General features: G+C 45.2%; 2 protein-coding genes across 4 annotated transcripts; one reads left to right on the forward strand and one right to left on the reverse strand.

The window, feature by feature from the left end:
• The first annotated feature begins 977 nt into the window (after positions 1-977).
• LIN37 (lin-37 DREAM MuvB core complex component) lies at positions 978-14,438 on the forward strand. Of its 3 annotated transcripts, none has more exons than XM_032228646.1 (10): positions 978-1,011; positions 3,110-3,163; positions 4,545-4,620; positions 5,248-5,298; positions 5,979-6,008; positions 9,456-9,541; positions 10,159-10,325; positions 12,359-12,508; positions 14,029-14,102; positions 14,258-14,438. In XM_032228646.1, exons 2-10 carry the CDS (start codon positions 3,130-3,132, stop codon positions 14,337-14,339), a joined length of 750 nt encoding a protein of 249 aa, XP_032084537.1. In that variant the 5' UTR covers positions 978-1,011; positions 3,110-3,129; the 3' UTR covers positions 14,340-14,438. The 3 variants fall into 3 exon arrangements, with proteins under 3 accessions (XP_032084537.1, XP_032084536.1, XP_032084538.1); XM_032228645.1 differs by having other exon boundaries at positions 1,009-1,211; XM_032228647.1 differs by lacking the exons at positions 978-1,011; positions 5,979-6,008 and adding an exon at positions 1,018-1,211.
• Positions 14,439-21,457: 7,019 nt separating this feature from the next.
• HSPB6 (heat shock protein family B (small) member 6) lies at positions 21,458-25,712 on the reverse strand. The gene is made up of 3 exons (XM_032227992.1): positions 25,443-25,712; positions 23,143-23,265; positions 21,458-22,001 (listed from the first exon to the last, which is right to left on the reverse strand). The coding sequence occupies exons 1-3, from the start codon at positions 25,635-25,637 to the stop codon at positions 21,810-21,812; spliced, it is 510 nt and encodes a 169-aa protein (XP_032083883.1). The 5' UTR covers positions 25,638-25,712; the 3' UTR covers positions 21,458-21,809.
• Between the last annotated feature and the right edge of the window lie 1,975 nt (positions 25,713-27,687).

Raw genomic sequence — 27,687 nt, forward strand, 5'->3', positions numbered from 1 at the left:
ATTGACAAAGTGAGGATGGGCAGGAAGCTACAGGCAACTATTCTGTCTCTTAAAACATGTTTATTTCTTTTCACATCCAGAGAAATATTCTGCCTTTTCAATATTTCCTAGGATATTTCATTTTTTCTGGGAGAGGGCTGGATGATAACTTCCCACAGTTGTCCCAAAGTTGCTTTTTCAAGAGGCAACTGGACTTGCTGGTTTTTCTTTGAAGATGTTTCGCTTCTCATCCAAGGAGCCTCTTCAACTCTGATCGGATGGAAGGGAATGGAAGGACCCAGCCAGAGCTGAAGAAGCTTTTCTTTTCGTCTTCAAAGAACAACCAGAAAGTCCAGTTGCCTCTGGGGGGAAAAAACCCTTTGAGACTAAGGAGCTGCCACAAAGAAGAGGGGCTCAACCAATTCTCCAAAGCCTCTGAAGGCAGGAAAAGAAGCAATGGATGGAAACCAATCAAGGAGAGAAGCAACCGAGAACTAAGGAGGACTTATTTCTTGCCTGTTAGAACAACTAATCAGTGGAACGCCTTGCCTCCAGAATTGTGGGTGCTGCTCCAACACTGGAGGTTTTTAAGAAAAGTTTGGACAACTACTTGTCTGAAATGATATAAAGGCGACTGCTTGAGCAGGGGGCTTGCACTAGAACAGGGGTCTCCAACCTTGGCAACTTTAAGCCGGGAGGACTTCTGGGAGTTGAAGTCCTCCAGGCTTAAAGTTGCCAAGGTTGGAGACCCCTGCACTCGAAGACCTCCAAGGTCCCTTCCAACTCTGCTATTCTGCTATTCTGTCCAGACGACAACTTCCTGAAACAAAATTAAAAAAAATAATAATAGCGGTTGTCTCTGGCTCAGATGAGCGCCATCCTTGCACAAGAGGCGCTGTTTCTATTCGCAAAGGAGTGGGGGGAAGGGGAGAAGGGGAGGGGGAGGAAAACCAAGCCTGGGTGGAATCGCCCTGCCTACAATTCCCAGCATGCAATGCACCAGAGGCGGTTTTTCTGCATTCGTGCGAACGGGTAAGCGATCCAGAAGAAGCAGATTTTCGTTGGAGGTGGGGAGGTGGGGATCTGTGGAGTTGCGCGCGAGCGGGGGTGCAAAGCTAAGAAAAGGAACCGAGCCAGCCAGCAAGGCTAGCAACAGCGATCTCCCCCTCCCGAAAGGTTTTGCCTTGGATCTGATCCTTTGGAAGAGCTGGAATCGCTCCTTTCCACCAAAAGTAAGAGGGTGCAGGGGGCGGGGGTTTGTTGCCCGCTCGTGGGCTGTGATTGCGGGATCGGGCAGGAGGGAGATCGGGGTCTGCTGTAGAGGTGCAACCGATCCCCGCTGCTTAATCCGAGCAGCGAAGAAGACATCCCCCCCCCCAAAAAAAAAGGGAGGAGGGCGGTGAAAATATTGGAGGGTGGAGAATTGATCGGGATGCAATCAATTCCGATTGCATGGAGGGTTATACGAGCTCAGTCTTGTCTATGCCCAGAGTTCTTTAAGTCTTCCACCAGCTGGATTCACACAACACGCTAAACCTCCATCCAGAGATCGCCGTGGCTTTGAGATCTCGTAATGCAAAGAGTCCATAAAGGTGGAGGGACGGGATGGCTTTGATTCAGACTAAAAGCAGGGAGGGCAGGACTGACGGATGAAACTGGCCAAGGAGAGATTCAACCTAGAAATAAGGAGGAACTTTCTGACCGTGAGAACCATTAACCGACGGGGAAAAAGTTGCCTTCGGAAGTTGTGGGAGCTTCATCCCTGGAGGCTTTCAAGAAGAGACTGGGCTGCCATCTGTCAGAAATGGCGTAGGGTCTCCTGCTTGGGCAGAGGGTTGGCCTAGATGACCTTCCAAGGTCCCTTCCCACTCTGTTATTATGTAAGACTTCCCGAAACAATCCTGAGCTCAAACCACCTGCAAATCTGACCCGGAGCTGCCTTTAAGAGTCCCAACTTTAGGAAAAGAAAAGAAAAAAACTCCAAAACTTTACAGTTTCTCTGCTTTGACATTTCCTATGCCTCTGTTTCAGCAATAGACTGAAGGAATTCCATCTCGTTGTTGTTGTTGTTGTTGTTGTTGTTACTTTAAGGAAATTGCTTCCAAGCTGACATTCTCCAAGTGAATTTGATGGCATATTCCATTCTTGTTGAAGCAGGGGCTTGTAATCTAACACATTTAGGGGGTTGATTTTGTCCTTTCTTGAATCCATTAGGTTTAATTTTCCGTACTATTTTTCTCATATGTCTCAGCCCTTTAAGGTAAATCAGACCAGTATACTAATTTTACAGGGACACTAGTATATACAGTAGTATTTTATTGAGATAGATTACAATCATTTTGCAAGGCTGATTGTGCTTTTCCTCCCCTTCCTCTTATATAGCAATTTTTTTTCAACTTTGGCCTTTTCAGATGTCTGGACTTCAACTCCCAGAATATCTCAGCCAGACTTTCCATGCTGGCTGGGGAATTCTGGGAATTGAAGTCCACACATCCAGCAATTGCCGAGGTTAAGATACACTGTTAGTAAAGTATACAGGTAGTCCGCAACTTACAACTTGTTCCCTTAGAGACCATGTGACGTTAGAACAGCACTGGAAAAAGTAACTTATGCCCATTATTCACACTTACGACCATTGCAGCATCCCCATGGTCAGGTAATCAAAATTTGTGCTTGGTGCTTGGCAACTGGCATGTTATATAAGATGGTTGCATTATCCAGGGGCCATGTGATCCCCATGTTGTAACCTTCAAAGCTGGCTTCTCACAAGCAAAGTCAATGGGGGAGTCAGATTCGCTTAATGACCATATGATTCACTTAACAACTGCAGTGATTTGCTTAACAACTGAGGCAAAAAAGTTGAAAAATTGGGCAAAACTCATTTAATAACTACAATCTTTGGTCTCAATTTGGTCGTAAGTCAAAGACTACCTGTAAAAACAGGATCTTGAAAACTGGTCCAAGTCGGTTCCTTCTTATATTAAGCAATATCAAAGTTGGATTCAGTTTCTTTGTCTTTCTTTCCTTTATTTTTGAACTCTTATCATCTTTTGTGGCTGCGTGATGCCCTCCCCAAAGTCAAAAAGTGAGTTTGAGATATTTTTTTCCCCTCACTCTCTTACTCCTGCAGGGAATTGCTTCTCAACCAACATGTTACATACCAAAGTCAAAACCGAAAAACCAGGTAAGATGCCTCAGGAACGGTCTGTGGTAAAAATCCAAGGCTTTGAATGTTATCCAACCTCTTCTCTCCCATTCCTATTCTTCAGCTTGGACTGCATTAAAAGTAAACTTTTTTAGCTTTTTAAGAGAGCAATCCACAGGCCTTTGGGGTTTTCCCGAAACCTGAAAAAAAACCAGGCACCTTAGACTTAGAATAACTTTATTGTCCCTTTGAATGTACACTAATTGGGATACATTGAAATGAAATGTCATTGCATGCAGCTCTCAAAGGTTCACCCCCTCCAATATACACAGTATAAACACGATTAAATAAATAAATAAATACAAAATTTATAATACAAAATTATGCTGTATACCCACATATATTGAAGGAGGGATGGAAGGAAGGAAGTAGCAGAGGGAAGATGGATGGATGGATGGATGGATGGATGGATGGATGGATGGATAGATAGATAGATAGATAGATAGATAGATAGATAGTTAGATAGAATGACTTTATTGTCCCTTTGAATGTACACTAATTGGCATACATTAAAATGAAATTTTGTTGCATTCAGCTCTCAGGTTGACCCGCTCCAATATACACTTTATAAACATGACTAAATAAATAAATACAAAATTTATAATACAAAATTATGCTGTGTACTCACATATATTGAAGGAGGGATGGAAGGAAGGAGTGGAAGGTAGCAGAGGGAAGAAGATAGATAGATAGATAGATAGATAGATAGATAGATAGATAGATGATAGATAGATAGATAGATAGATAGATAGATAGATAGATAGATAGATGATAGATAGATAGAATGGAATGAATGGAATGAATGGAATGAATGAATAACTATTGTCCCTTTGAATGTACACTAATTGGCATATATTAAAATGAAATTTCGTTGCATTCAGCTCTCACAGGTTCCAATATACACTACATAAACATGACAAAATAAATAAATAAATAGAAAATTTATAATACAAAATTATGCTGTATACCAACATATATTGAAGGGAGGGAGGGAGGGAGGGAGGAAGGAAGGAAGGAAGGAAGGGGAGGTAGCAGAGGGAGGAAAGATAGATAGATAGATAGATAGATAGATAGATAGATAGATGATAGATAGATAGATAGATAGATGATAGATAGAATAACTTTATTGACAATTTGAATGTACACTAATCGACATACATTAAAATGAAATTTTGTTGCATTCAGCTCTCAAAGGTTCACCCACTCCAATATACACTATATAAACATGACTAAATAAATAAATACAAAATTATGTCTATAGCCACATATATTATAGAATTGTTAGCTTAAAAAAGATAAACCATGAATTCCTCTCATTACTTTATGCTGGAGTAACAATCTCTCGCCAATCCATCCTCAGATCTTGAGACGGCCAATGCTCGAAACCGTCTTGATGCCGTCCTACAGTGTCTGCTGGAGAAAACGGATGCTGACAGGTAAGAATCAGCAAGTCAGCAGTTGGAAAACACCTAAAAATGCAAGTAGAAAAATAGGGACCACCTTTGGCGGGAAGGTAACAGCATTCCATGCGCCTTTGACGTTCCAGGCGCCCTACTTTCGGCCTCTGCATCCCATTTTCAGCCTCCGCATGCCCCATTTTCTGCTCGTTCTGGGCGGCAGGGATCGGAATGGGTAGAAAATGGGGCACAAGAAGCCAAAAATGGGATGCGGAGGCCGAAAATGGGGTGCGTGGAGGCGGCAATAGCCAATGGCAATCCCTGCAGCCTGAAACAGCTGATGGTCGGGAGGCCGATCCAACCAACAATCAGCTGTTTGTCCTTGTGCTAATCAGGCTGGGCTGAAGCTGAAATAGGCTGTTGACTCTTTGCTGCAAGGAGGCAAATTGCTGGGAGGCAGAGGCCAAAGTGTGGGGGCCGGCGGGTGGGCGGGGCGACATTCAGTGTATAAGACGCATCTAAATTTTGACCCTCTTTTGGGGGGGGTGCGTCTTATACTCCGAAAAATACAGTGGTTGTCAGGGAGAACCTTGAAGGGAGCATTCATGTTTTGGACAAAGCCGTTTACATTTTCCCCTTTTCTTTTTTTTTCCTGATTCATCTCAGGGATCAAATGGAAGAGGACCCTGGAAAGACATCATCAGATGCGCTTAGCAAGTAAGGAGCAGCCATAATGTTCAGCTTTCTCCTGCCTCAAGCCATTAGCTGAATTCAGGCAGAGAAAGGATTTTTTTAGAGAGGTTCAGTTGGCAGTCAGGCATTGAGATGATTGGCTTGTGTCTCCTGCAGCATCTTTGAAATCCTTTGCTTCGCTCTTCTTTCAGAAGTACCCAAGAGGAATTTGAGGAATGGGTCCCCAAATCTTTTCTCTTCCCCAAGCAACCTCCAATTTTTAGAATATCCCGTACAAACAACCAGCAATTTATCTACCTAATTATCCTTCTTTCTGCTTGCTTGCTTTTTGAAAAGCTTTTTCAAAAATGATGCGTTAAAAAAGTATTTACAATATTTTTACAGATATTTATAATATTCATGATTACCAAACTTTCAAAAAGTTTACTAGTGGTCTGGGACAGCAGGCCCCAAAGAGCTGAGGAATTTATATCCTTCCGGGTGTAACTGGACTACAACTCCCAGAATTCACTGTTGGCCATGCTGACTATGGCTTCTGGGAGTCATAGTCCAGCAATATCTGGAAGCTACAGCTTTCCATCCCTGCTCCAGTCTATAGACTTGCTAACCCTGCTAAGAACCAACTTCCTAGAAAAGCAATTTTCTTTCTGGTGGGGCTGTTGCCTGCTAGGTATTTCCTAACCTCTCTTGCTTTGCGGTTGCAGGGACCCTTCTCCTATTGCTACAGGAAAGAGGTATGGTTCTTAGCCCTGTCCTTCTTGCCTACTGATGACCACAGAGTGGGAGACTAGAAAGTTTTCTTACTGAGTTCAACTGAAGATCTAAAGGAAAACAAAAACAAAAAAATCACACCATGTGGGGCACAGAATTCTGCAGCCTGGTTCACACGCCATTGTGTCAAATGCCATCAGGGTCCGGTTCTCAACGTTGTTTCCAATGCTGGGTGTGAACTTGGCCTGCGGGTTTTGTTTTGGGATTGCTCCCTGGCAGGGTCTCGCAGCCAGAGAGACAAGCAAAGGGGTGACTTGCTTGTTCAGTTGTGGGAATGAGGGCAGCCAATGCATCCTGCTCCCTTCCTTGCAACAGCATTTCGGATGCAGTGCTTTCTTGAGAACGGCCTTCTCAAAAGCAACACCCCGTCTTTTCTCAATTTCAAGGCATCTCCAGTTGCAACTGTGATGGGAGACACTACCACCCCCCCCTAAAAAAAAAGTTTTATCATTTCGTACTATCCGTTTCCTGGATTTTCAGTTTTGCTCTTTGCAGCCCGGAATAGTTTGGAATGGCCGTGGCCTAGAAATACTGTTAATTCCTATGCAAACCAGGCCAATGACTTGTCGTTCTTGCTGCGGCTGGGTTTTGAAAAGCTGATCGCAAAATCGACAGGAAGGAGAGCAATTTGGATGGTCAATGATCCATTTCCCTGTGGCCCCTTAGGTTGATTGTGTTATTTATTCAAAATGTAGATGTTTTATACCAGGGATCTCCAACCTTGGCAACTTGTGGACTTCATCTCCCAGAATCCCTCAGCCAGAGGAACTCTGGGAGTTGAAGTCCACAAGTCTTAAAGTTGCCAAGGTTGGAGACCCCTGTTTTATACTCTACTAGCCGATAACCCAGTGTTGCCTGGGTATTTATTTATAGGGGGAAAATGTCCGGACCAAATGTAATTTCTAATGTTGGATTTTCCACCTTACCAGAGGGAGACCCCTTGTAGAGTACTGTGAAGCCATTACTATGGCAACTCCACCGCACGCTGTACAGCAGAAGCCATTTTATGGCAGTACAGCAGAAGCCATTTTAAGGTACAACAGGCTGTATCTTAACAGAACACACCCCGAGAGGTGTTAGGGGTGCCTTACCCCATTAGTATTTGTCTCAAGAGAGTAAGTCATCTGTGTACCAAGTTTGGTTGAAATTGCTTGAGGAGTTCCAGAGTTATGCAGAAACATACACAAACACATATCCATTTTAATATAGCGAGATGAAGTAATAAATAGGCTGGAGCAAAATAGGCCCAAGGCCTATTGTATAATTGCCCTTGCACGATTAAGGCATATTGGTAGGTGGACATCAAGCCAGCCCAGAATGATGGCAGGACAGAAACTAGCTTTAAACTTTTGCCCCTGCTACCGGGATGGGTTCCTGCCTGTTCTAACCTCTTCTATAGAAGAGGTTCCACAAATCTACAGTGCCGTTTAGAACCGGTTCCAGCTCCCTCCCCCCACCTGTCTGCACATCATCAAGATGAAGAGCGAGAGGAGGAATTCTGGGAGTTGAAGTCCACAAGTCTTAAAGCTGTCAAGTTTGAACATCCCTGGGGGGGGTGTGTTTCTAAAGGGTTAGGGATGCAAGGGTCTTGTAACTTGACAGCTTTAAGACTTGCGTGCTTCAAATGCCAGAGTTTCTGAGCCAACATTTTGGTTGCTAAGCAGGAGCATTGTTAAGTGAGTTAAGTTGGCCATGCCCACCCAGTCACATGGCTGACAAGCCATGCCCACCCGGTCACACGGCCGGCAAGCCACTCCCACAAAGCAGGCAACACCTACAGAAGAGGTTCTAAAAATTTTTGAAACCCACCACTGCCCTGCTATGATCTGCGCTGGATCCGCACTTCCCATCAATTACCCTAGTATGTTTGCTTTTCCCATTGGAGTGCAAATTCCACCACCTGTCTAAAACAGGTGTGTCCAACCCATAGCGCACAGCCCACATGCAGCCCTGGGCAGCTAGTAACGTGGCCCCACAAAATTGTAAATTTTTAATATAATATGTGTTGATATACATTAACTAAAATATTTAGTGTATATAAGACCGAGGTAAGCCAAAAGGTTGGACATGGCTGGTGTAAAGAAAACCATTTTTTCTTCAGAGCCAAGCTGAAGAGAACAGCACGCAAAAAAAACTAAGAAGTTTCACATTTGTACACTTTGTGGATACACTATGACTTGGTTTCCAATCATCGTATATGACTGCTTGTTGTTTCCAATCATCATATATGATAGCCACGGAGGTGCAGTGCTTAGAATTTAGTACTGCAAGCTACTTCTGCCGGCTGCCTGCAACTTGGCAGTTCGATTCTAGACAGGCTCAAGGTTGACTCAGCCTTCCATCCTTCCAAGGTGGGTAAAATGAGGACCCAGATTGTTGGGAGCAAGAGGCTGACTGTAAATCTCTTAGAGAGGGTTATAAAGCACTGTGAAGCAATATATAAATCTAAGTGCTACTGCTATTTCTAATTCTGCCCACTGCCAGGAGTTTGATCCTAACCAGCTCAAGGTTGACTCAGCCTTCCATCCTTCCGAGGTGGGTAAAATGAGGACCCAGATTGTTGGGAGCAAGAGGCTGACTCTGTGAATCTCTTAGAGAGGGTTATAAAGCACTGTGAAGCAATATATAAATCTAAGTGCTACTGCTATTTCTAATTCTGCCCACTGCCAGGAGTTTGATCCTAACCAGCTCAAGGTTGACTCAGCCTTCCATCCTTCCGAGGTGGGTAAAATGAGGACCCAGATTGTTGGGGGCAAGAGTCTGATACTCTGTAAACTGCATAGAGAGGGCTGTAAAAGCACTGTGAAGCGGTAGATAAGTCTGTGCTAGTGCTATTGCCCTTCCTTCCCTCCCTCCCTCCCAGTGGTTAGAATGAAGTACTGCAGCTAATACTGTTGACTGCTGGCAGTTCGAGTCTAGACAGGCTCAAGGTTGAACTCAGCCTTCCATCCTTCCGAGGTGGGTAAAATGAGGACCCAGATTGTTGGGGGCAATAGGCTGACCCTGTAAACCGCTTAGAGAGGGCTGGAAAGCATTGTGAAGTGGTATATTAGTTTATGTGCTACGTACTACTTTTACATCTGCCAGTGTTCAGATTCATGGAATCCTAGTGCAGGAAGGGACGGTTAAGTCCAACGTCCTGCCCAGTGCAGGAATCCCAATTAAGCCTCCTTCACAAAAGGCTACCTAGCCTTCTTAAAATAAAATTTAAAAAGCTGGAATGTCTTCTCCATTCATTCTGGGTGTTCCAGGTATCTTGTCCCAGAACACCTATGAGATCAGGTTCTTCAGAGCCCATGGAACGAGTCATAACAGAATTGGAAGACATTCTCAGAAGTCTCACTGTCCCCTCTGCTCAGTGCAAAATATCCGGTTACTTGCATCACCCTCTAATGCTTTTGTGTTCTCAGGCCTTCCACCCGATTCTCCCATCACCGTCGAAAGAAGAGGAAAGAGATGGACGACGGACTCACTGAAGGAGGTCCACAAAAGCAGAGTGAGTGGAAACATCAGAGCTACCTTGGTGACTCCTGAGCCAAGTCATTGATTCTGGGGAGAGATAAATCGCTGACCTTAGGGAGGCAAAGCTTAGGTTTTGCTGCTGAATTATGACTCGAGCCACAATTTTTCATAAAATCTATATACATACATATATAAAGGCCAGTGGGTGTGTATGTTCCGGCATAACTCTGGAACGCCTCGAGTAATTTCAACCAAACTTGGTATACAGATGAGTTACTCTCTAGAAACAAATACTATGGGGGTAAGACACCCCTCAGGGTGTGTGTTCTGTTAGGATACAGCCTGTTGTGCCTTAAAATGGCTTCTACTGTACTGCCATAAAATGGTGCAGTGGAGTTGCCATGGTAATGGCTTCACAGTACTCCACAAGGGGTCTCCCTCTGCTAAGGGGGAAAATCCAACATTAGAAATTATGTTTGGTCCGGACATTTCCCCCCTATAAATAAATATATGGGTAACGCAAGGTTTTTGGCTAGTTATCTCATAAAAACTCGATTTCTGGAGGGAGGAAGGCATCATCCAGCTCTGATTTAAGATCTGTCTCTTAATTTTTGTCTCTCTTTTTTTTTTAATGCATCTTTATCCTTGCAGACACCTACATCATTAAGCTGTTTGATCGAAGTGTAGACCTGGCCCAGTTCTCCGAGAACACTCCACTGTACCCTATCTGCCGAGCCTGGATGCGGAATAGTCCCATGGTGCGGGAACAAGAGCGATCTCCCAGTCCCAATCTCCCTACCCTGATCGAGGATGAAGAGGTATAGAGCAGGATTCTCTAATCCAGTTTCTAGTGGGAAAAGTCTTTTCTCACCAGTCAAACAATAGCTGAGGTGGTGAGGTTTATGGCTGGTGAGGCACTGACACAGGGGTTTCAATTTTTTTTAGACTTGTGGACTTCAACTCCCAGAATTCCACAGCCAGGCATGCTCAGTTCCGATTTAAAGCGACAGCATTTGTTTTTCTTCTTTGCGAAAAAGTTTTCCTTCATTCTTTTTCTTCTCCCTCCCCCTCCTTCCTCCCTCTCTCCCTCCCCCCCCCCTCTCAAACAGACACAAACATCCCTCTCTCACTCACTCAATCTCAAACAAACACAAACACAGAAGTTGGATTGGATATATTTTCCAATGCCTTGAAAGCAGCTCCTCTGCCATACCCCCCCATTCCCCTGCTGCCTTCCAATCTGAGCCTTTGATTGCAGGTGGAGCCACATTGCCTTTTCAAACTTGTAATAAGTGAAGCTGGGCTTATATACATTTAACCAGGTGTGTGTGTGTGAGAGAGAGAGAGAGGGGGGAGAGAGAGAAGGCAACGTAGCTCTGCATGCAATCAAACTACACTTGGGGAGGGATCTACACTTGAGGATGAAGTTTGAATTCCTCCCCCTCCCTCCGACCCACACACGTACCTTTTCCAGCTGTTTCAGAGAGGATTTCAACTCTGCTCTTGCCTGCCATCATGAAAAGAAAAAAAAATGTAAAAGGAAAAAGGCAAGAGCTGAGATCAGGCTGAGCTAGTTGCTGCCAGAGTCACCGTGTGGATGACTCTGCTTAACTGTTTAAAAAAGCCTCTAAAAAAGCACCCTCTACCGGAGGAGGCAGGAGAACGACGTGCCCCATCTATGTCAGGAATTTTTCGGCTTTTAACTCTTGCTTAACTCTGCTCGAGTAACCCTAAAACACCAGACTAGATGAGGTACATCGTTCTCCCGCCTCCTCCTATAGAGGGCACTTTTTAAGAGTGTCCCATTCTTCTTTTCCCCTCAATCTTTCCCAGCACGAGGCTCTTCTCCGGGGAGTCCTTCCTTCTCATTAGGTGGCCAAAGCATTTGAGTTTCCTCTTCAGAATCTGGCCTTCAGAAGAGCAGTCAGGACTGATCTCCTCTAGGACTGACCGGTTTGATCGCCTTGCAGTCCAAGGGACTCGCAGGAGTCTTCTCCAGCAATATAGTTTAAAGGTCTCCATTCAGCCTTTCTTATGGGTCCAACTTTCGCAGCCATATTACCATCTGGCAGACGGTACAGAACAACAAAAACAAGGACAAATAGGCTGAAAAACAGCCTCTATCCCAGAGCAGTAACTGTATTGAATTCTGCTATATAGTGCAATGTTAATGCAGTATTAGGGGTTTTCAGTTCAGTTGTATAGAATGTGAAGGATGTTTGTTTGTGTTTTATTTATTTTTTTATGTATAATGCACACTGAAGATGGCCTTTAATTTTGTTGCACGAGGTGCAATGACAATGAAGTAAACTAAAATAAAATCAACTTTTGTACTGTATTTCCGTGGCACGACAAAACCGCGCTCGACTAAGCCGCGCCCGATTAAACCGCGTCACTGACGTCATCAACAGGGCGACAACAGCGAGTGCGGAGAAAGAAGGGCGCTTTAAATAGCGCTTTGAAAGCAAGCGATTCAACTTAAGATAAGGGTTAGGTTTAGGGTTAGGTTTAGGGTTAGGTTAAGGGTTAGGATTAGGATTAGGTTTAGGTTAAGGGTTAGGGTTAGGTTTAGGGTTAGGGTTAGGTTTATGATTAGGTTTAGGGGGGTTAGGTTTAGGTGTAGGTGTTAATTTTAGGTTTAGCGTTTACAGCGTGCTTCTGTCTCCACGCTGTTGTCGCGCTGTTGATGACGTCAGCTACGCGGTTTCGTCGAGCGCGGTTTTGTGGTGGAACCCTGTATTTCAAGAACAAGTCTGATGAAGGCTGCGAAAGTTGAAGCCATTATTTATTTGTTTATTGTTCGGTCCTCAACTCATCTTCCTCTCCTCTCTCTTGAACTCTGGGATCCCAGGGTGTCGAAGTCTTAAATGGGAAGATCCAGGATGTCTACAAGCTACCGTCGCCTCTCCCTTGCCAGACGAATCCTGCGGGGGAACCCGTTAACCTGCGTATCCCCTTCCCACCAGCATCCGAAGAGGAAACAAAAGTGGCTGCTGAAACGGTCAGAGCATCCTGAAAATTAAGGATTGGGGGGGGGGGGGGGAGGTGGAGGGGGGGTAATGGGGATGAGAATAAACAGGTTGGATGGTAAAATAGCAAACGGTAGGGATTTTAATGACCTTTCCTCATCTGAATCCCCTCTCACTATCAGCACGACATGGGCCAGTGTGCATCAAACTCTTAAGAGAACACTAGCATTTTGAATTTGAAATGTATTTTCAATTGTCTGGCTGGATTCACACACCATCATCTTCTTGACCCCATAATCCCTTGCGGGGCGGAGTCTAGGCCACTGAATGGAGCTAGCAGAGTGTTTTAATGGCCAGATGCCCTTCCTGTCGCCAATGTGGAGTTTTGTTCAGCAGATATATTCTCTGTGTACCTAGAGAGATAAATCTCTGCCTCTACCCAGGATCGAACTCACAGCCTCCTGATTGTGAGGCAAGAGCTCCAACTCTAGGCCACCGCACCACTCCTAGATTCACACAACATGTCAAAACCTAAATCGAAGCTAAAAACAAACAAACTGTATGTTGCTATATCACATACGAAATAATTTTGCTAAATTATCTCCCCTTTTTCTGGGTTTTCACAATGCCATAAACTAAACATCCTGGATTCAGGTAATGCAATAAATTATGCAGCCGTATACAAGCACAATAACAGAATAACAATCCCACCAACCAAAGCTTGGTTTGTGGCATGAATCAAGCCACCGTATTTTCAACTGATCTGATTGTGTTGTGTGGACAGAGTAGCTTTTGTGTCAAGATGTTGGAGGGGAGGATTATTTTGGAACGCTTGTCTCAGTTCAAATGAGGAAAGAATACTTAGAAGAAGTTTTGATTTAAAAGAACGGGAGGAACAGAAAACAGGAAGCTGAATGAGTCAGAATAATCTTAATGTATATAAATGGTTGTGTGTGTCTAGCATAACTCTGGAACACCTCGAGTAATTTCAACCAAACTTGGTACACAGATTACTTACCCTCTGGAAACAAATATTGTGTGGGTAAGACACACCTAATACCCCTTGGTGTTCTGTTAAGAGTCTGTTCTGTCTTAAAACGGCTTCTACCGTACTGCCTTAAAATGGCTTCTACTGTACAGCATGTGGAGTTTCCATGGTAACGGCTTCACAATACTCCACAAGGGGGCTCCCTCTGGTAAGGGGGAAAATTCATCATTAGAAACTGTGGCGACATTCATGGAAGGAGGGTTGGGATAAATAAATATCTGGGCAGCGCCATTTTATCAGCTAGTGTACAGTAAGTATAAACTTAAAAATGCAGCTAAAAACTGAAGATGTGCCACCCACTAAATCAACATAAGTAAAAATAAACCAAAAAGGAAAATAGGATTGCATGTTTCACAGACAGATAAGTTTCCTATTAATTTAGCAACCGTATCAGATAGTCTTGTTCAATTGAAGATGCTTGTTACGACATTTGTACAGTATCTTAGCTTCATAGCAAATAAGTGGTCTTGTCTTATCTTTCTCCTCTCCCATAAACCCTCCCAGACCTCTGAAGCGGCCCCTTCAATGTCCACCCTCATCTACAAGAACATGGAGAGATGGAAGAAGATCCGACAAAGGTAGGGTTTGTGTAAGAGAAAGCCAAACTGTGGGCCAGAGGCGGGGCGTTCCAGCTATTGGCCCCGTGCGTGAATCGCCGTGTAGCGGGAAACAGTTTGTGGAAAGGGTAGTGCAAAAATCCATGTGCAGTGGTTGACGTGCAGCCTGTTTCCAGGTGGAAAGAAGCTTCGCAGAAGAACCAGTTGCGCTATGCCGAGAGCATGAAGATCCTTAAGGAGATGTATGAACGGCAATGAAGAGGGAGGGCGGCCCATGTCGTCCTGGGATCCCTTGTCTTCTCAGCTGACGTGACTGCTCCTGAGTTTGTCTATCAATAAATGCGGCTTTTGTTTGCAGATGTTGTGAGTCTGTAGATTTTGTGAGGTTGGGACTTCACCAGAAGACATACCAGGAGCCCTATAAATGCATGCATCGTGCATGCTGTGATCCATGCCTTTCCCAACCTAGTTATCCATGATTAGCTGAGCTGTGGCCTTGGTTCACACAACATGCTCAACCATAGGTTAATGACACTGGCTAGGTTCCTGCCACATTGGCCACCAGCTGACTTCAACCTGTATATTGTGCAAATACGATTCATATGTTTATGAGCCGAGGTGGCGCAGTGGTTAGGGTGCAGTACTGCAGGCCACTTCAGCTGACTGTTATCTGCAGTTCAGCGGTTCTAATCTCACCGGCTCAAGGTTGACTCAGCCTTCCATCCTTCCGAGGTGGGTGAAATGAGGACCCAGACTGTGGGGGCGATATGCTGACTCTGTAAACCGCTTAGAGAGGGCTGAAAGCCCTATGAAGCGGTATATAAGTCTAACTGCTATAACTGCAATGTCAAAATTGAACAGCCCTCTCTCAACAGAGAGGGGGGATACAACATCATCTATCTCCAGTCTACAATACAGTCCTTTCAACAGTTCCAAGAAGGCTCCAGATCCATTTGCACCACTCAGGTGACCCTGAGAACACAGATAAACCTCCAAGTGGCCTCAACGACTCTCTAAAAAGAATGCAAATGACCAGCTGTCTGCAAGGAGTATAAATCTTTCCATCCCCCAGCATCCAGTCAGAGCTGAAGAAGCTTCTTGGATGAGAAGCAAAATGTCTTCAAAGAAAAAAACCAGAAAGTCCAGTTGCCTCTTGAAAAAAGCACCTTTGGCACAACCATGACCTGGATGACTGAGAATCTCCATGTACAATTCATATGGTTAGTTAATGGTTCAGTGTGTTGTCCAGTCCTAGGAAATTTACCTAGTTCTTTGGGCTAGCCATAAGGAAATATATTATGCAGACATGGTCATAGAACTTCTGAACAACTATGCAGCTTGGACCTCACCCAATATGGTTTCAAATTCAGTATTGCCATCCTTGAGGACGTAGGCATCTTCCTCAAGGGAACAGTCTGTGACATCCATGCTTTTCCTCTCCTCCTCCCCGTAGAGGTTTCAGTGTAATAAATCGATCTTGTAAATTGCCACGTATTATAATAAATCATCTGTGTAAATTAGCTTGGCATTGGAATACATTAATTAACCAGCTGAGGCATAGCAGCTGCTGACTCAATGGGCCGTGGTAAAGACTTTCTGGACCTACCTAGATTGCCCAAATAGGAACCGAGATCGTATTGTGGGACAAAAAGTTCTCCCCTATTAGGAACAGTTAGAACTTGTTAGCAAGCCTAACGTTTCCCACAATGCACCTTGATAATGTGCTTTGTATAGTAGGTATTCTTAAAGGAGGAAGTAAAGGAGATGAAAGCTCAGTTGGTTGAATACAAGTAATCCTCGTGTCAAGCTTCAAAAGACTATTTTTCTATTGCAATTCAGCTTGCCAATGAAACCATGTTTCATTGTTTACTTTCTATCTACCTATCCCTCGAAAGGGTAGATAGAAAGTAAACAAGTTCCAGACATCAAGATGCCAGCTGTGGGAACCAAGGACACTTCACCAGGTGTTTACCAGGATGTCACCAGACGTTCTCATAACAATACTGTGTGCTACAGCTGCCAAAAAAGCCAACACAATTCTAGGCTGCATCAACAGAGGGATAGAATCAAGATCACGGGAAGTGTTAATACCACTTTATAATGTCTTGGTAAAGCTACACTTGGAATACAGCATTGTTTTGGTTGCCACGATATAGAAAAGATGTGGAGACTCTAGAAAGAGTGCAGAGAAGAGCAACTAAGATGATTAGGGGACTGGAGGCTCAAACTTGCAAACAACAGTTGCTGTAACTGGGTATGTCTGGTTTGACGAAAAGAAGGACTGGGGGAGACATGATAGCAGTGTTCCAATATCTCAGAGGCTGCCACAAAAAAGAGAGAGTCAAGCTATTCTCCAAAGCATTTGAAGACGGAACAAGAAGCAATGGGTGGAAACTAATCAAGGAGAGAAGCAACCTAGAACTAAGGAGAAATTTCCTGACAGTGAGAACCATTATCAGTGGAACAACTTGCCTCCAGAAGTTGTGAATGCTCCAACATCGGATGTTTTAAATAAGAGACTGGATAACCATTTGTCTGAAATGATGTAGGGTTTCCTGCCTAAGCAGGGGGTTGGACTAGAAGACCTCCAAGGTCCCTTCCAACACAGTTATTCTATTCTATTCTAATACCAAGAAACAATGTGGCCTAGTCTAATAAGGGGACAGAGAACTTGAACTTTAACTATGTCCGTCTGCATGGGATTAATTAAATCTGGTTTTGCTTTCATTCTGTGCCAAAAAGATGTACTCAATAAAGTTTTGCATAAAGAGATTGGATCGTCTCATCAATGCTTGCTGGATTGGGTGTGTCAGTCGGAACCATAACCCTAAGTGGGTTTTCCCCCCAATGGGATTTTCTCGTGTATTTTACCAGGAAAGGTGGACATCTCGACTTGCTGGCAGAGCACTTGGGCCACCACAGGCCAACATTGAGCAGGCCACGGCCCCTCTGACCACATCCACCCTGGGCCCCTGAGGTCAAACACCGTGGCACGACAAAACCGCGCTCGACTAAAGCGCGCCCGATTAAACCGTGTCGCTGATGTCATCAACAGGGCGACAACAGCGAGCGTGGAGAAAGGGCGCTTTAAATAGCGCTTTGAAAGCAAGCCGATTCAAGTTAAGGTAAGGGTTAGGTTTAGGGTTAGGTTTAGGGTTAGGTTAAGGGTTAGGGTTAGGATAAGGGTTAGGTTTAGGTTTAGGGTCAGGTTAAGGGTTAGGATTAGGTTTAGGGTTAGGTTAAGGGTTAGGTTTAGGATTAGGTTTAGGGTTAGGTTTAGGTTTAGGGGTTAATTTTAGGTTTAGCGTTTACAGCGTACTTCTGTCTCCGCGCTGTTGTCGCCCTGTGATGATGTCAGCTACGCGGTTTCGTCAAGCGCCCTTTAGTCGAGCGCGGTTTTGTGGTGGAACCGTCAAACACAACCCTGATGCAGCCTTCAATGAAATTGAGTTTGACACCCTTGACTTAACTGCAATGATTCATTTAACAACCAGGGCAAAAGTTGTAAAGTTGGTTGTGACTCACTTAGCAGCTGCCTCGCTTAGCAATAGAAATTCCGCTCCCCATTTTGATAAGGGACTACACGTACCTCCGGCCTTACTGGGAAGAAGAGAAACAAAACCTCCTCCTAACATTTCTTTTGCCTTAGATGAGTTGGATTTACCTATTATAAGCTATCTGGCTTCACGTATGCTAAGCCATCCTGGGTTTAGAGAATGCGTAAGAGCCAAGGAAGCAACTTCATGTAACAGATTAACAGAGTCGGAAGGGACCTTATAGGTCATCTAGTCCAACCTCCCGCTCAAGCAGGAGACCCTACACCATTTCCGACAGATGGTAGTCCAATCTCTTCTTGAAAGCTTCCGGTGACGAAGCTCCCACAATTTCCAAAGGCAACGTCTGTTCCAGTGGTTGACTGTTCTCACTGTCAGAAGGTTCCTCCTTATTTCTAGGTTGAATCTCTTCTTGTTCAGTTTCCATCCATTATTCCTTGCCTGGCCTTCGGGTGCTTTGGAAAATAGTTTTATTCCCCCTCCCCTCTGTGGCAACCACCCAAATATTGGAAGACTGCTATCCCGTCTCCCCTGGTCCTTCTTTTCACTAGACTAGCCACACCCAGCTCCTGCAACCCTTCATTGTATGTTTTAGCTTTTAGTCGCCTCATCATCTTGGTTACTCATCCCTGCACTTTTCCTAAAGTCTCCACGTCTTTTTTTATAGTGCGGTGACGTAGGCCTATCTATAGCCTATTATGCAAACATGTATTTTCCTCCACAAAGTTCATGATAGGTTCCAGAGAGCATTCTCAACTTACTCTTTGCAGCTGGGCTGAGAGCCAAGGATCATTGTGACTCGGCAAATATTGGAAATTTTGTTATTCCTGCCTCCCCCCTCACATGCAAAGGAATACGATGCTTCAGCACCCGTCAATAATTCTTGGGAGTCCTGCTAAGTAGGCAGGTTTTCTAGCCATTCAGAGATGCATTTTAAGGGGAGAATCATTGTTAAGATGGCATATGCTTCAACTCTAAGGAGCAGCCTGGTTTAAGATGATCCTGTGCAGCTGGTACATCAATCACGCGTGCACACATGACTCAGTTGTTCCCTAAGGTACAAGGTGAAGAGCCAACATCTAAAAATCCTTCCGTGACATCAGCTTTCAATTGTGGCTGCATCTGAATGTTCTGTTCTTCTGCTGTGGTTGAACTCCTAAAACATCATACTGACAAATCATAGGTAGACAAGCTATAAAACAGGGTTTACGATCCCAGTGCAATGTTAGATAATATGCAATGTTAAAAATATGGTGTGATATGTTGAAATGAATTTGGAGACCGCAAGGCTGAAAAGGGACATTTTGGTTGTGTTTTAATCCTTATGCTAGACAGTTGTGTTCAGTGGTGGGATTCAAAAAAATTTACTACCGGTTCTGTGGGCATGGCTTGGTGGGCATGGCAGGGGAGGGATATTACAAAATCCCCATTCCCTCCCAACTCCAGGGGAAGGAAACTGCAAAATCCCCATACCTCACTACTACAGGGGAAGGATACTGCAAAATCCCCATTCCCTCCCCACTCCAGGGGAAGGATACTGCAAAATCCCCATTCCCACCCCACTCCAGGGGAAGGATACTGCAAAATCCCCATTCCCACCCCACTCCAGGGGAAGGATACTGTAAAATCTCCATTCCCACCCCACTCCAGGGGAAGGATACTGTAAAATCTCCATTCCCTCCCCACTCCAGGGGAAGGATACTGCAAAATCCCCATTCCCACCCCACCCCACTAACCTGCTTTCCAGCTCAGTTCTCCTGTGCAGGGCAACAAAAGAAGACCCAGCCGATCCCCATTCTCTCCCTGCTCCTGGGAAAAGGATACTGCAAAATCTCCATTTAAATGTTTAGGAAGTAATTTGGACAGAGGTATGATTTAAGATGTTATAGATAGCTATAGATAACTAGAATACAGAAGAACCTAAAACCTATAGAAGAATCTAGATCAGGGGTGTCGAACCTTGGCAATGTTAAGAGTTGTGGACTTCAACTCCCAGAATTCCCCAGCCAGAATTCCGGGGGTTAAAATCCACAAGTCTTAATGTTGCCAAGGTTATAGACATCCCGATCTAGAGATTCAATATAGAATCTATAAATATATAGGGCAGTGCTATATCTATACACCAAAAGCCAAATAGGAATAGTTGTAAAGAGGAGGGGAAATCACATTTAGAGCAAAGCCAAATGTAGAAAAGGCAATGTGTCCAACTCCCAGGAAAACAATATCCCAAATTGCATGTTAAATCTTTGCAAAGGGCAGGCTTTTTTTAAAGCTGTGTGGCATCAACCCAACAGTTGCTCCAGAACTGCATCTTGAAAATATATGCTTTCACTGTTGGCTAAATGTTTAAAATAACTTTGGTAGCTTTCCATTGGATTTGCCACACCTAAGGTATCTTGCGTCAATGCCACCCACCTCCTTCACAATCCATTCAGGGAAGAATGCAGTTGAAAGCCATCTCTACTCCTAATTCTGGGTGGAGATTAGCCTTTTTTTTTAATGTCCTCATTAAACGTAATATAGGCAAGTAGCAACAGATTTGAGAAGCAATTCCTTTCATGGACATTGTGTATCTGGTTGTATGATGTGCATCCAACCTGGCTGCAAGATTCTCCTTGGCACAATTCAAAAGTCTTTTATTCTCCATCTCGTTAACTAAAAGCATTTTCTTTTTCTTTCAACCTGGGAGCTAGGAATTATTGCCTCTAAAGGATGGTTATTGATGTACACCTATCCCATTCCCTGCTCCTGCCCCCTTTCTGCAGAAGAGCCCATAACTTAATTCCTTCTCCTTAAGTTCATTAGCAGGGAAACCTTTTATGTGATGCTCTAGTTGATCATTCACGAGATTTGTTTTGCGCATCTGTCCCCATTCTTTAGAAATTTCAGCTGTTTTCACAAAGCACAGATTTCATTTCGCCCTCCCCAACTTTGCAACATGGGCACGATCGACGAAAATGCAAATGATATGCCAGATATTGTAAAAATAAAAACCAAGGAGCACATGGAAAACTTGGACAGATTAAACATCAAGGCCAAGCTAATGACAACAGATGCATCAACCAGCCTTAGGTATTGAAACAGCTGATAAACACCAACATTTAGGATCTACCGTTTTAGTGTCAAGAGACCTTTATTGGCAACTAGCCGATAACCTGGCATTGTCCGGGTATTTATGTATAGGGGGAAAATGTCCAGATCAAATGTAATTTCTAATGTTGGATGTTCCCCCTTACCAGAGGGAGCCCCCTTGTGGAGTACCGTGAAGTCATTACCATGGCAACTTCACTGTGCTGTACAGTAGAAGCCATTTTAAGGCACAACAGGCTGTATCTTAAATCTTAACAGAACACATCCACTGAGGGGTGTTAGAGGTGTCTTACCCCCACAGTGTTTGTTTCCAGAGAGTAAGTCATCTGTGTACCAAGTTTGGTTGAAACTGCTCAAGGCATTCCAGAGTTATGCTGGAACATACACACACACACAGCCGTTTTTATATATAGAGAGAGATTATATGTTTGATCCAAACAAACTGTATAGCAACGCAGTTCATTTCTCACACTAACTTGAAGTCGAGGCAAAACTAATTTAATCAAGGGGCAACTCATTGCACAGCTCAATTTCTAGCAACAAGGAAGCAAACGTCCCCAGCCCTTCAGAAAATTTACTTTCTCTGTAATATCCCACACATTTCTAGAAGATCCAACCATGTCCACCCCCCACAGCTCCTTCCCTTCAAGCTAATTGCATCCTTCCCATTCCCCTAAAGCAAGGATAATAACTTCAGGTTTATGAGCAAGTATCCCACGGGCAACATTTGGCTCTTAAGCAAAAAAGCACTTTATTGCAAATGGGCATTTATACAAGGAAGTCAGTTCAATATGAAATGTGGTACAGAGTAAGCCTGCAAAGGAAGAGAGAGGTTTCTAGCCAGAGGCAGAAAAACAACACCTTCTTCTCCAGTAGATGGACTGAAATTTTTAAGCCAACAATATCTTCGCTGTCAGCATCCCAGCAGCCATTAGCAGGGTAGGAAAGGAACGTCACTTCCTTAAAGGCTTAAGAGTGAACAAACCTTGTACCTAACAAGCAAGGGGAGTCCAAGCTCACAATATCTCACGGTATCTAATAGGGGGCAAAATATGAAAAATTCTGGGCCAGGCTGCTCTTCTCTTTATTTTCCAGTGACAGCCGGCTTTTCTTGGCAAGTGATGGGAATGCTCCGTTCCAGTGCGGGGGTTTTAGTGGGGGCAGTGATGGAGAGCACTCCCTCGGGAGACAAGGCGGAGGTGATAGCTGCCGGATCAACCCCCTTGGGGATCATGTAGCGACGGTGGAACTCCCTGGAGACGTAGCCGTGTTCGTCCTGGAAGAACAGAATGGGACAAGAGGAATGAATGGCGAAATAGGGAAGCGATGTCACCCGATACTACAGGTAGTCCTCGCCTTACACCACAACTGAGCCCAAATTTTAAGTTTGCTACGTGAGACCATTAAATGAATTTTGCCAGCTTCCTCGTCACGGTTGTTAAGTGAATCATTGCAGTTGTTAAGTTAGTAACATGTTGGTTGTTAAAGAGAACCTGGCTTCCCCATTCACTTTCCTGATCCGACGGTCACAAAAGGTGAACACATGAGCCTGGGACACAGTAACCATCATGAATACGAAGCAGTTGCCAAGCATCCAAATTTTGATCATGTGACCATGGGGATGCTGCAATGGTCATTATGGTCACTAAACAAACTTGTAAGTCAAGGACTATCTGCGTTCGTTCACTCTTGGTTCAGAGAATTTTTTCTACTTGCCTTTTTACATGCTTTCGAACTGCTAGGTTGGCAGAAGCTGGGACAAGTTACGGGAGCTCACTTTGTTACGCGGTGCTAGGGATTCGAATGGCCCAACTGCTGACCTTTCTGATCAGCAAGCTCAGCGTCTTAGCCACTGAACCACCATGTCCCCTCATGTTGAAGACTACTAGTATATAAATTGTGTGACCAGACAAATGCGCGCATGACAAAAGCGTGCCGACAAAATGGCAGCGAGAAAACCGCTACATCAAAATCGCGCCCACAACAGCGCGCCAACATCAGCGCACCAACAAAAGCGCGATTAGGGTTAAGGTAAGGGTTAGGTTCAGGGTTAGGTTTAGGTATAGTACGTTGTTTTAGTGTTGTTTGTTGAAGGCGCACTTTTGTCGGCGCGCTGTTGTGGGCGTGATTTCGACGTAGCGGTTTTCTCGGCGTGCTTTTGTCGTGCGCGCATTTGTCGGTGAACCTATAATTGTAGCATATTAACCCAAGGGTAGGATTAAGCACTTTGTGTAAGATCAACCTTTTCATATCACACTCGAAATGCATCTTTGTGTGAAAATGCTGAGGAGTGCAAATTCAACTTGCGTTCCAAGCTAAACACAGGTTTAAAAATGCGGCTTTAAAATACGGTTTCACCCACGCCTGTCTGGTGTTTTTACAAGGTAAAACAGCAGAAGGTGTATCAAGCTACATACCGGACGTTCCTCGTGTTTAGCGTGTACTTCGATGTAGTCGCCTACCACCTTCACATTTATCTCTTCGGGTGAAAAGTGCTTCACATCCAGCAAGACAGAGAACTTATCTTTGTCCAGCTTCATCTGGAAACAAGGATGGGGAAAAAAGTGGGTGAGAAACTGCCGGCCTTTCTGAATCTAGCAGAGAACATTTGCTTGGGTAGTTCTGCAGACACACACACATCAACTGTATTGGTTTTTAAGCCATAGGTGTTCAACCTTGGCAACGTTAAGACCTGTGGACTTCAACTCCCAGAATTCCTCATGGCTGGCTGGGGAATTCTGGAAGTTGTAGTCCATAGGTCTTAAAGTTGCCAAGTTTGGATACCCCTGGTTTAAGCCATTCCCACTGGAAACAGATTCCACCCGTAATTTAATCCCCGACCAGAAACAGCTTTATGTCTATACAATGCACACATAGCCCATGTTTTCATATTTTTAAATCCATGGCTCTTTAACACCTGGAGGTTACCAGGACTGGTTTGAGCTCAGACTTCCATAAATCATCTTTGAACACCTTTCTCATTGAGCCACAATGCCGCAGGGCTTAGGGTGCAGTACTGGAGGCTACTTCTGCTGCCTGCCGGCAATTTGGGAGTTCAAATCTCACCAGGTTCAAGATTGACTCAGCCCTTGAAGGTAGGTAAAATGAGGACCCAAACAGTTGGGGGCCAATATGCAGATTCTGTAAACTACTTTGAGAGGGTTATAAAAGCACTGCAAAGCGGTATATAAGTCTAAGTGCTATTATCCTCGGCAGCAGGTAGAATGCAAGATTTCCACCACCACCCCACCACCCATCTCTCAAGGAAATCCAGCAATAGAACTGAGCGTGCAAGTATCTCATAGGCACACAGATTACAAGCGTGCCATAGCTGTAGGGCATCTGTGTTTCTATAACAACCCATCAGAAACCATCCGCTAAGTTACATAGGATGGGACCATTGCCTATGTTACCAGGCAACAGTCATCCATCAAAAAACTATTGGTCCAATGCCCAGCCTCTCTTGCTACAATCCAGATGTTAAGTTCCAAGTCTTTGTATTTAGAAAATGATTTGCAAACGGACTCTTTGTAAGATCTGCATAAATCGGAGCACCCCGTTTGTCTGCATAAATTGGAGCACGTATTTGTTAATTCAACCTGCAGAAACAAGGAACCATGTTATTTGAATGGTTTCCTCTGTTGCTTTCTGGGTTTAAAAGTTTAGTTGCTTGCAACTAAACTAACAGCCTCCTCACTGCCCAAATCTTCATGTTCAATAATGGAAAGAAGGCAAGAAGTCAAAATCCAGGGAAAGACGAGGTGCTCTGCACCCCAAAAGCTCCCCAGGGTAGGATTTTTTGGCAGGGGAGGGGGAGAGATAGTAGTTTAACAGGAACATCATCTATCCTGCTCCAGAGAAAAGTATTGTGAATTTAATTAACAGGTGAGTTCGGAGAGTCCCCTAAGCCACAATCTACAGAAGAAACTGCAGCTGGCCAAGTTCATGTGATCCATCAAGCTTAAGCAATGATTGACAAGCCTTCATAGGTGGGTTTACTTAACAGGAGCCAAAGTAGCTCCTTACTGCCTTCACAAGCCAAGTTGCAATCCGGCCAAGGAGCAGCTTCTTCTGTTGCTGGCTTTCTAGTCAAGGGAGCCAAGGGGAAGGACAGGCAGCCATCCAACAGATAGTGTTACTTCTACGCCTTTAGGACTGCCCTGTGCCAGTCCGCCGGCCTGGAGGGCAATTCGGTTGGCATTGTCCTTTCGGCTCGGCCAGGGAGAAAGAACGTTACCATAATAGGCAGCGGGCTCTGTCATTCCGCCTGGCACCCCCTTCCGTGCCTGCCCCGCTTCCTTTCACTCACGGCCCCGGCCCTTTTCACCCCTTTGCCCGCTAGATGCGCGCAGCCCCGTTCCCACGGCGCCCTCAGCACGCGAGTCCACGGCGGAGGAGGGGGAAAGCCCAGAACAAACCCACCCAAGATCCGACGCAAGTCCTTTCCCAGGGCGGCCAAATGGACAGCCGGTTCCCCAAGACCCTCCCAGCCCCGAATAGAGAGATGGGGGGGGAGAGAGAGAGAGGGAAGAGAGAGGGAGGAAAAGACGGGGAAAAGAGAGGGAAGGAGAGGGAAGGGGGGAAGAGAGGAGGGGAAAGAGAGAGAGAGAGAGGGAAGAGAGAGGAGGGGAAGAGAGAGGGAGAAAGAGAGGGGGGAGAGGGAGGTCAGGGAAAGACCCCCCTAAAGTTGCCCTCTCCACTCGGGCGCTGCGCCTACCTCAGACAGCCCCGTCTCCGGCATGCTGGGCATATGCATGGGGGGGAAGCGCATGTAATAGGGGCAGAGGGAGCCCGACAGCAGGTCGCTCTCCATCAGCCCCTCTCCGAACCGCTGGTCGAAGAGGCGAGGCGGGAAGAGCGAAGGGAAGCCCATGGGGCGGCGGAACCAGGGGTGCTGGATAGCGATGTCCATGGCGCAGGAAGGGAAGGCGGCGGCTCTGCAAAGTTCCCACTGCACAGCGGAGACGCAGACGGAGCGCCGGGCCTGGGCGGTCCCTTTTATAGCTAGAGCCGCCGCCGGTCCGCCCACTCCGGCTCTGGAACCCGCTAGAAGCTTTTCGGCTCTTCCCGACCCAGCACGTCGCTTCGGTCCCTGGAGGTTAGCACGCCTCCTCGGGACAGCCGCTCGTCTGGAAGCGGCAGCGGGGACACTGGAAGTCTTTAAAAAGGAGAGTGGGGGGGGGGGGCAGCTGTTCCAGCTGTTTCCTTGCCTTTGAGAGTTGGGTCGGGGGATCGCAAGTGGTCCCGGGGGAAATTGGTCGATCCATGGGGGGTGCTGCTGTTTGCCAGCCTGGATTTGAGTCAGGAAAAGGGGTCGTTCTTCCCCCCCCCAGCTAATTTCAGACGTTACTTTATACACGGGTAGGGGAACTAAACGCGCGAAAAAGAGCGAGCTTATTTCAGACGTTACTTTATACACGGGTAGGGGAACTAAACACGCGCGAAAAAGAGCGAGCTAATTTCAGACTTTGCTTTATACACGGGTAGGGGAACTAAACGCGTGAAAAAGAGCGAGCTAATTTCAGACGTTGCTTTATACACGTGTAGGGGAACTAAACACGCGCGAAAAAGAGCGAGCTTATTTCAGACGTTGCTTTATACACGGGTAGGGGAACTAAACACGCGCGAAAAAGAGCGAGCTTATTTCAGACGTTACTTTATACATGGGTAGGGAACTAAACGCGTGAAAAAGAGCGAGCTTATTTCAGACTTTGCTTTGTACACGGGTAGGGGAACTAAACACGCGCGAAAAAGAGCGAGCAAATTTCAGACTTTGCTTTGTACACGGGTAGGGGAACTAAACACGCGCGAAAAAGAGCGAGCCCCGCCCTTTTAGATAGATATGAAAGGGAAGCGCGAGGACTGTTAATGTTCCAGATTGCGAGGACGGGACGGCCACTAGAGGGCAGCAGGGGGTTATGAAGCCATCCGGGGTATTGCAACACAAATTCGATAATAGTTGTAGCAGCCGTAATTTGATCTATTGTACTAAGTTGCTCTTCCACAAGTGACAGCCTTTTTTTTTTGGCATGGTGATTTCATCGTTTCTTTAAAACAGCTTTTCTGAAAGGGTCTATCTCAGAAGGCAGGAGAGCATCTGCAGATGGCCAGCTCTGGCTACTTGTATTTGTATTTATTAGTTTGTCAAACATGTGCAAGATAGCAGGTATAAGTATGGACATGAACAAAGGAAATGAGTACAAATAAAGGGGGACAGTAGGACAGGGACGGTAGGCACGCTGGTGTGCTTATGCACGCCCCCTTACGGACCTCTTAGGAATGGGATGAAGTTCCCAGTAGACAGTTTAAGGTTGAAGCTTATGGAGGTTTGAGGATGTAACCAGAGAATCGGGTAGAGCATTCTAGGAGTTGACCACTCTGTTGTTAAAGTTGTATTTCCCGCAATCAAGTTTGAAGTGGTTAACCTTGAGTTTGTATCAATTGTTTGCCTGTGTATTATTGTGGTTGAAGCTGAAGTAGTCATCTACAGCAGTGGTTCCCAAACTTGGCAACTTTAAGACTTGTGGACTTCAACTCCCAGAATTCTCCAGCCAGCTCTGTTCTGGGAGTTGAAATCCACATGTCTTAAAGTTGCCAAGTTTGGGAACCACTGATCTACAGGTAAGACGTTATAGGAGACAATTTTGTGTACTGTGCTTAGATCATACCGCAGGCCGCACAGTTCCAGATTGTCCAAGCTCAAAATTTCAAGTCTGCAGGCATGACCTCTACTCTATTGTGAGTAGAGGAGTAGAGTACTCCTCTAGTGAAGTATCTCCTAAGACTTTCTGGGGTTTGCATAACGGGACTAAGGCAATCTGGCATCTGGCAATTCTAGAAAAGAGAAGTTTTTATGCTGTGGTACTTTCCCTGTGGAACATCATTCCCTCCCCCCCCCCTCCAATTGGCCGGATTGACTGACCTTCCAGAAAGTCCCTAAAATACATTTTTGTCATCAAGCC

This window comes from Thamnophis elegans, chromosome 12 (assembly GCF_009769535.1).
Source record: "Thamnophis elegans isolate rThaEle1 chromosome 12, rThaEle1.pri, whole genome shotgun sequence".
In the NCBI taxonomy this organism is placed as follows: Eukaryota; Metazoa; Chordata; class Lepidosauria; order Squamata; family Colubridae; genus Thamnophis; species Thamnophis elegans.